The sequence below is a fragment of the Schistosoma mansoni genome, chromosome 3, assembly GCF_000237925.1.
Source record: "Schistosoma mansoni strain Puerto Rico chromosome 3, complete genome".
NCBI classification, from domain to species: domain Eukaryota; kingdom Metazoa; phylum Platyhelminthes; class Trematoda; order Strigeidida; family Schistosomatidae; genus Schistosoma; species Schistosoma mansoni.
In genome coordinates this window covers 1688482-1698521 of record NC_031497.1, presented here as the reverse complement: position 1 = coordinate 1698521, position 10040 = coordinate 1688482, and the positions used below count along the sequence as shown (strand labels likewise).

At 35.3% G+C, this 10040-nt stretch overlaps 1 protein-coding gene across 1 annotated transcript; it reads right to left on the bottom strand.

The window, feature by feature from the left end:
• Positions 1–205: 205 nt before the first annotated feature.
• Smp_126550 (hypothetical protein) lies at positions 206–7865 on the bottom strand (the record flags this gene model as incomplete). Its single annotated transcript, XM_018798858.1, has 4 exons — positions 206–358; positions 1986–2088; positions 4727–4888; positions 7591–7865. 4 exons carry the CDS (start codon positions 7863–7865, stop codon positions 251–253), a joined length of 648 nt encoding a protein of 215 aa, XP_018650705.1. The 3' UTR covers positions 206–250.
• Between the last annotated feature and the right edge of the window lie 2175 nt (positions 7866–10040).

Genomic DNA, 10040 nt, shown 5'->3' with positions numbered 1-10040 from the left:
CGGTGACCAATGATTGATTCATACGCCATTTGTTCCCTCAGGATAATGGAGCCCATGTGCACATTGGTTTGTAATCAGGGTTTTCCAACTCCCCTAGGTGGACTTTCCGTGTCCACCAACCCGGTTAAAGCGCCGGACATTCGCTTTCGTCCTCTACATCATTTTTTTATTCCACATCAGTGCATAAACAAGTTTTTGTAGGTGTACAAAACAACGGTGTAAAGATATTTTTGTAAGAACAAAATGAAACTTACAACTTGAAACTGTTTCCATTAGGTAAACAAAGTGGTTCAATTCTGTCAATATGGATATTTTCCAAATTATTGATGGATCCCGGAAGTGGTGTGAATACATGTGTCTAAAATGTTTACACGTAAGTATACATGATAATTATACTTATGCCAATAACAATTCTAATATATTGGAAAAAAAGATGCTCGGTATCCAGTTCGAATTCTATTCAAAGCATTATCATATATGCGTATGATCTCTGTATATTTTTGTTATATCCTAGCGAGGACATAAGTACGGGTAACTTCCGGGACCTATTAAAGAACTATTATTCTATATATTCTTATGGTTTAACTATTGAGTAATTAGATTGTGTATATCTATATTCATCTTATTATAAGCTTCATTTTGACCTATAAATTATTATTATACGATTTACTGTCCCTAAATTATAATCAGTTTGTTGATTACTGTTTCCCATATTCACAGCCACATTTGGCTTGATCTTGTACAAATATTATTTTCTATTTGATGGTATGATGCGGTCTGTCTGTCCGGTATATAAACCGAGTGTACATGAAATAAATGATTCGCACAGCAGAAGCTGTAATTGGTGTTTTGGACTCAATTGGAAGGGCTAGGGGGACAAGGGACCAATAAGGACGCTAGACTGTTCATACTGGTCGAACGTCATTGATTTGGTGCAGTGTTAAGATTGGAAAAGTCGTAATTCAATAGATGAATAAATCACGTGATAAAAGTCGAACATAAAATCATAACAATTTTCATGTTTATCATTGCGTTAAAAATACAACATAGTAATTAAATCTCTCAGAAACAAATCAATACCCATGTTAAAGTCAACTCTGAATACATACACGAATTTCTATGTATTTGTTGGATATACATTTTGGTGTATGTTCACTAAGCCTTATTCTTGACAAGATGCAAAATCTTAAACATCTGACTATCAATCAGAGCTATTGATGAATGAAGAAAATAAACAGAAAGCAAGACTATAATTTATGGACGAATCAATCAAATGTAAGATAACAGGGCTTAGATTTGGGTACGAAATTCATTCATCCCTTTGGCTAGATAGTGTTTTGGTATTTTAGCTGGTGTCAGTTAGTGATGAAAACTGTAAATCTAATTCTTAAACTTAACCATCAACTGTAAATCATATTTCTAATTCCTCATACTGGTTTATAACCCTCATTTAGTCCTAGTTAGTAAGTGAACATTCTCAAGGTCACTTTGGCGTCGATCAAAGATCGTCCATAAATTATAATTGCACCGTGAATCCCACTGAGAGTTTATAGACTAATTTACATATGTAGGAAAAATTTGTGGTCACTTCGTCTTAACTTTATTTTGTAATACCATTTACATTTAATGTAGAATCATTTTTGTCATGACATAGTAGCTACATTCATACAGAGTTTGCTTAGTGAACATATCAATGTTCTATACTGAAGAACTGTTTATATTCCTCTTTAATAAACTACACTATATTCTATTAAATGAAATCGGTGATTGGGACTTAACTCATATGAATTGTGAAAGTGGAGAACAAGTGTCACTTGCATTAAAACAATATAATTCACCAAGTTATATACTGAGTTAAAACAACTACATAATTAGCGATATGACTTATCTCTTCGTACAATAAAGTGTAGCATACATGTTGAATTAAATCTAGTTAAACTACTAATCAGAAAAGAAATAAGTAATATAAAGAGAATATCACTTACACTATCATCAAATGGATGAAATAAAGCTGATCCATCATGTGCTACAAGTATACCATCCTGATATGTACATATTGAACTGCACCAATGACTTGATAGATTACAACTAAACAAAATAAGTATCATATAGCAAGATACATTTTAATAACATGCAGTACTCTTAATAAGGAGAAAATTTCGAAAAGTAACAAGTAACGGTAAACAACAAACCAATAACATTCAGTGAACATTGATAGTTTTAATTCGGAAAATAAATATCTCGGAAAACATTCACTTGATTGACAATCCTTCATTATCATTCTAAATTGAATCCCTAATCATGTTGAATGTACATAAACTCTAGGCAAATATTTGTAATTATGCAAGTAAAGAGTTGTACAATAAACACTCATTTTGAACCTCATCATGCAATTAAATCCTAGATTATCAGGTCACCTGACGAATGTTTTACATTGAGATAATCATTTTTCATATAAATTCCTAAGATTTTAATCAGAACTGGTGAAAATATTAGTGTAAATATATCAAATGAGTAATAATTACCTATCAGATACATGTGCACCACACAAATCTCATTTGATTTGTGTGAGGGCTGTGATACAGCCCAGGTGCCCAAACTGAAGCAGGTGGTTTTCTTAGGAGACCACACCTGGAGCCTTTGACCTAAAGGTCTGATCCACAAGGCAGTGGAGCATCGTAAGGAGATGCAGTTCCATGGTAGCCGGTGATCAACGATTGATTCATACGCCATTTGTTCCTTCAGGGTACTGGAGCCTATGTGCACCATTGGTTTAGAATCAGAGTTTTCCAACTCCTCTAGGTTGACTCTCTGTATCCATCAACCCGATTAAAGCGCCGGACATTCGCTTGTCGTCCTCTCAGTTTCGTAAACAACACCCCCACCACGAGAAGGCAGTGAGTAGGACTTCCCTGGCAGAGGCTATATACGCGTGGCCATGTGAGAGCATTTCGAGAGGGAGAGCGGACTCTCCCCACTCTCGGTCTTAACAGGGCATTTGGGGGCTAATTACCTATCGATATGAACGGACGATCATCGCACCATTTCGCGAGTTGCCTTAAGTTATAAATCATACTTACTACAAGCATTGAAAGTCATGAATAAAATCTATGGTATGGTTTTGAATAAGTACTACTGAAAAATCTGAAACAAACATAAAACAGATTCTCTAGTATTCTACAGTTGTCAATGGTTTTCTAAATAATGTTAGTTGACATTTTCTTGACAGTTAAAATATTGATTTATCAACTACTGAGTAAATAAATGACTACAAAACACCTATTTTATAAAGACAGACATAAAGAAACATGAGTTACTAATTAAGATACTTCATAATTTACTTATTATTTATTTCAACACATAAACACTGGTACAAGGAGGCATCATATATATATATATGTGACACACATATCATTCGATTTATGTGAAAGCTAGAACACTACACGGGCGCCCAAACAGAAGCAAGTCGTTTTCTTAGGGGTTCACATCCGGAGCCTTCGATCTAATAGTCTAATCCGCAAGACAACGGAGCAACGCAGAGATACAGCTCCATGGTAGCCAGTGACCAACAATAGGTTCATATGCAGGCTGTTCCCTCAGGATACTGGAGCTTTTTTTCTTCAAAAAAACTTTTGAAATAATATGGTAATATAGAACTGTGTTGAATTCCTTCGCATTATTGATTATTTAATCATTCAAGTAAATAGTACATTTTTACAGTTGTTAATTATCTAGATATGATAAATTATATTGCTGAAACATAGAAAAATCATCTTCTTATGAACTTTAACGAGAATCACAAGAATTCAAAGTACAACATAGAACAAAGTGTGTTTGTAGTGACTCATTTCAACTAACTACAATGTATACTTATCTACTTCTTTTTGTTTTTACCAAGGCATAACTCCTGAATGTTTCAACTCTAATTTAGTTAAGAATTTTGTGACCCTGTATATTATATATTTTCACAAACCTATTATCACATATGTCACATAGATATATATATGTGTATGTTGTATAATTATTAGTCTTATACGCTTTATACGCTTATTCGTATTTGGTTTATTCGTCCATACAAATTTCTGAGATACCTATCCGGAGCACTCATAAACCCTTGTTGTTCTAGACGTATTAAGTCGACAGAATATACACGACACTAGTAAGGATCTATGTTGCATTAGCATCATCATTCGTCAGCTTATGGAGTCAACATGGGGCTATCTGTTACCACAAATTGCCATAACACATCTGTAAAACAAGATGAAAGTAACAAAGGAATTAAAATCGCCGATGGGAGCAATGATAATGAGAAAGACTAAGTGTAAAGAATGTAGTTCAAGAGGATGGAATGAAAAGGTATGCATGGAGAAATACCATAACTTACGATCGAGAGGAGGAAAAAGGGTGAATATTTTAGCACAACTCAGAGACTCTACACATTATTATTTCATTTAAACATAAGGTTAAGATTAAGCTAATGAAAATGTGTTCATGATGAAAGATTCGCCATCAATGGAAAAGTTTTGTCAACGAACAGCGAAACATGTGAAAAGAATGTGAGCATGGAATTTAACTGATTATTAGTGAATAGTTAAAAACAAATGAGCTATCTTTGAATAAGGAGCATGAAAGACATTGCTAATATATAGAGAAAAATTGAATAATAGTAATAATAATGACTACGGACAATTTACAAGACAAAATAAAACGAAAAAAATCCACTTACTTATCTCGAACACGAAGGTGTACGAGTTCATTGTCTGTACGTTGAAATGGAATAATGACCACTTCACCATTGGACAACAGTGCTACAACACCACACTGATTCATATTAACTGGTTCATGATGCAAAGTAGACATTTCAACAACAATATGGTCTGTTTTAAATCTTTATCGCAAAAAGAAACAAGATAACACAATCACAATGTCATGTTAGAGTAGAAAAATAAAGGATGGTGGAAATACTTTAACTAGTGAAATGATACAAATACGTACATTTGCTTATGAGAAATACAACCTATTTATCAAGTCAATATATTTGTTTCAAGCGATAACGGTTATGTGAGGACTAGTGCTATAATAATCGGGAATCTGTAGGTAAGTTGCTAGGAAGCTGTTTGAACTTCAAACCCAACGGCTGAAAAACAAGTGATTCACCAATTCATTAAGTCACTGTTCTATATCGATATATACAAGAAAGATCTAAAAAATTAGTGTCTAGGTGAAAAAATTTCTTCATCAAAACTACTTCATTCAACAAGTTCACCGATGAATTAAACAAAACCCAAATTGGTGTTTGTCTGTACGAACCATAAAAAGATGGTTAATTTTTTCAGATAAAACTACTGAAAAAAAAGTAAATTGAATTCATTAAACATATTCGATTAGTTCATGTGTGAATCAAACTATTATAAGTGACTGTACTCAATAAAGCAAGGATGAAGAATAGAGAAGCAATAAGGATACGGAATATCCATGACAGTGAGGCAATAAGTAATATACGTTGCATGACAAGGCATTAAAACAAGCATTCTGTACTACTATGGTGTGGGTTACTGATATCCACATAAGTAGTATATGGTGATGATAGGGCATTGAATGTATTTCAGTAGAAGATCGATAAGGAGAGAACGGGAACGGCACGCAAATGGTACGAAAATGCATGAACAATTATAATCGGAGACTATGGACGGATATTTGCAGAAGGAACAGTCAAATTGAGACAATTGATTGTTATTTTGCAAATTAACTGTTCACTATATTGTTCTCATACTTTAATGAGATATTCTGTAATGTTGTGCTACAATACAATCGATTGCCCACACTCGTATTCTCATTCACTACACTACTATTAATATCCATAAAGTGACTGACATCCCTCTCGCCTATAGGAAACTGGAATTTAAAAGTAAATGAGAGTAATAAATATGACAGAATTCCACAATCCATAGGGACATTTCTCATTGTCTGGCTGTATAAATGTGATCAAATATTTATTTTTAAGTATACTGATGACAAACATAGTTCAACTGTGTTTGAATTACAAAACATACTATGTGACTGAATAAGCAGAGTTGAGTAACTGTCGAAAAACAGCTGTCTCAGGTATGCACTCATGAAAGTGACACACTGAGAATATCAATGAAATCATAAACTGACTCAAGTTAGAAAACTATTGAAAATCTGGAAGCACTGTACAACTATTTTGTCCTAGTATGGGACTTCTCAGTAGTGTGCATCTAAGACTTCACAAGCAGGAATCGAATCTGCGACCTTCAGTCTCGTGCAAAAACGCTCAACCTATAAAACAATAATTGTAGGTAGGAGTGGCATATGAAACGTGCCAACTTACGTCACCTACGGCGAAGATGAGATATCCGTCTATCAATTAAAGGACGAGTAAACTGCACAGCAGTTCGCTCTGTTCTAATTTATGACTGCGAAACGTGGTCATTAAGAGTAGAAGATACTCGTAACCTACTAGTATTTCACCACAGATGCCTTAGAAATATTGCTCGCATCCGCTGGGATCACCAGGTAAGTAATAGTGAGGTTAGAAACAGGATAGTAGGGATTGATGGTAAATCACTTGATGAGGTTGTAAGTCTTCATCGACTGAGATGGTTGGACCACGTGTTACGTATGTCTGAACACCGATTAACACGATGCGCAATGTTGACTGGTGTTGGGGATGGTTGGAAGACAGTTACGGGAGGACAAACCAAAACTTGGCATCAGTGCTTGAAGTCACTAACTTCTAGTCTGTATCATGTTGGTAGATGCAGACTACTTGGTTAGGGTCCGCGCGACCATCGTAATCAATGGTTGGAGACTCTAGGTGACATGGCTCAGAATCTATCACAATGGCGTAGGTGTATACACTATTTGTCTTCCCTTAAAGCGTGAAATTAAAATTACTTTATACATTTCTACGAACTAATTCTTTCTCCCTGTATTATATCCTTACATACAATCTTTCTTTTATATATTACTACCAATAAACTAACTACTTCTATAAATTTGGTGTTCATCTTGTTGTGTTAACGAGGTATGGAAACTTGGACCGATGCATATGTGTGCCTGGCCTACGTTGTAGCTGACTGACTGACTATTCACATTAAAACATGAATCGAATACCTTGTAAGGCCAGTGAAATGTCACTGAACCCTAGCCAAATTATACGGCAGTTGGGTCACTAAATATTGAACAGATCATCGGTCCCTGTCAAGGTCAAGGAAAATCAACGCGCATCAGTCAATCATACGCCATGGACTGGCCCATTCGGCAGTGGTTCTACTTCGCTTGTATCTACTTTAACTAATATATTCCTGTTATAACATCCCTTGTGTTATACAGTCTTCAGAGCATCCATGGTCCCTTGATGCGTCGATGAGGCAATCCACGTAAGGTGCTGGTCGCGAGGTGTGACTTGGAAGTTAGCTAGTTCGTTACACTGTTCTCGTCTAACTCGAGTAGACCTCCAATCATTCGACATAGATCATCAACGTTGATAGTCTACAACCTTTCACTTCAAACTATTCTAGTAAACAAAAAATAGTACATATCACAATATATGTATTACATCATTACCTTTGAATTTCCGCATAACCATCCATTGTTTGAATTGACCATAATGTATTTAATTCAATAAAATTAATATTTAATTGTTTCCTATTAGAAAATAATTCTAATATAATATTTTCTAAATCTATTTCATTCATTAAACTATCATGGTTCAGTTGGATATGTAATGTTGCAATTTCATAACCGAAAGCAATATAAATGAAATAATCGATTTTAGTTTTTTCATTATCCATTATCCCTCTTTGTGTAACAATACTATTTATACTATATCTTGGTTTCATATATGAATGAATGGTTGATATGTAGTAGTAGTAGTAGTAGTAATAGTAGTAGTAGTAGTAGTAGTAGTAGTTGCCATAGGTTTTATTGATTGAGAAGTTGATGAATCGTAAACAGCCCAAATAATACAATCACCATCAACTGAACCAGTTATACAGAGTTGTAAATTCTTTGTTACATTTAAATAATTAGCACATATAATTGGTCCAGTATGTTGAAGAGTTGGTTTACCTGATGAAAATACATAGGGGGAAACATTTAAAGATTTAATAGTTTTTTCTAAGAATATTATTAAAAACATATTCAGACAAAACTATCTTTTTGTAAATAACAGGCCTTATGAAAGATCTTGGATTGGTACTGTGATTTTACCTTACCTATAAGGTACAAACACCCATCAATGACAGCAACGATGATGATAAAGATCAGTTCTATGAGAAGCTGCAATCAATCGTAGAGAAGTGCCCAAAAACGACCTGACCATCCTGATGGGAGACCTAAACCCCAAAGTCATAATGGACAACGCCGATATGAAGATATGGGACGACATAGACTGGGGACTAGGAGTAAGGAACGAGAATGATGACAGGTCTGCAAATTTATCTACATTCAACAAAATGATTATGGGTGGCACAATATTCCCACACAAAGCCATACACACAAAACCACATGGGTCTCACCGGATCACACTACATAGAACCAGATAGATCATACTTGCATCAATAAAAAAAATTCAGAAGATCAATAGAGGACATGAGAACTAGAAGAGAGACTGACATAGATCCACATCACCAGCTGGTAATTGCCAAGATGAAACTGAAGCAAAGAAGCACTGGGCAACTGGGGAAACGGCATTACAAAGGTTCAATACAGTCTTTCTTCGAGATACTCACAACCTAAACGAATTCAAAATAGATCCCAGAAACGGGTTCCAAGCCTTACAAGATCTACACAAAGAAGATGAAACTACTATAGAGAACACCTGAAAGGGGATTAGAGAATTACTGACTTCAACATGTCAGAAGGTTCTGGGTCGCAAGAAGCATCGTCACAAGGAATGGATCTCTATCGAAACCTTGGACAAGGTACAAGAAAGGAAGAACAAAAAGATAGCAATTAACAACAGCAGAGAAAGTCAAGGTACAAGCTACATACACAAAAGCAAACAAGCAAGTGAAGAGGAGTATTCGAGCTGACAAGTGGAAATACGTGGAAGACCTAGCAACGATAAAGAAAAAGCTGTAAGAGAAGAAACCATGAGACAACTATGACACGCGACAAAGAAACTAGCAGGGAAACCAGAGAGTCTGGTCAAGGATAAAGAAGGAAAGCTAATCACTGAAATTCAATGACAGAGGGACAGATGAGTAGAACATTTTGAAGAACTCTTGAACAGACCAGCTCCACTCATTTCACTTAACATCAAAGCAACACACGCAGACCTTCTTATAGGTGTCACTCCAAGAACGATCGAAGTAACCAGGATGGCCATCAGACAAATCAAGAATAGGAAAGCAGTAGGACCTGACAATATACCAGCTGAAGCAATGATAACGGATAATGAAGTAACTGAAAACATGCTCCACGTTCTATTCAAAAAGATTCGGGAGAAAGAACAAGTCCCATTGACGGACTAGAAAGTAGGATACTTCATCAAGATACCAAAAAAAGCATTTTTTTTTTCAGTTGAAGAACATATGAAACTCAAAACAACTGTCAAACAATATCAAAGTCACAATCTTCAAAACGAATGTCAACACAGTCCTACTGTACAGAGTTGTAAAGTGGAGAACTGCTAAAACTACCATCAAAAATGTACAAGTATTTATAAAGTTGTCTACGCAAAATACTCAACATTCACTGGCCGGATATCATCAGCAACAGCCTTTTATGAGAGATGACAAACCAGTTTCTAGCTGAAGAGGAAATTAGGAAAAGACATTGGAAGTGGATAAGACATACATTAGGGAAATCATAAACCTGAGTCACGAGACAAGTGCTCACTTGGAATCCTGAAGGGAAGCGGAAAAGAGGAAGATCCAATAACGCACTGCTCCGTGAATCAGACCAATCACCATTGTGATTGTACTAAAAATATTCCGTACTGTTTCCTTTGTACTTTTTAAACTTTTAATAATTAAATTTCTTAGTTGAAAGCGTGAGTCAGTTGAAGCTAG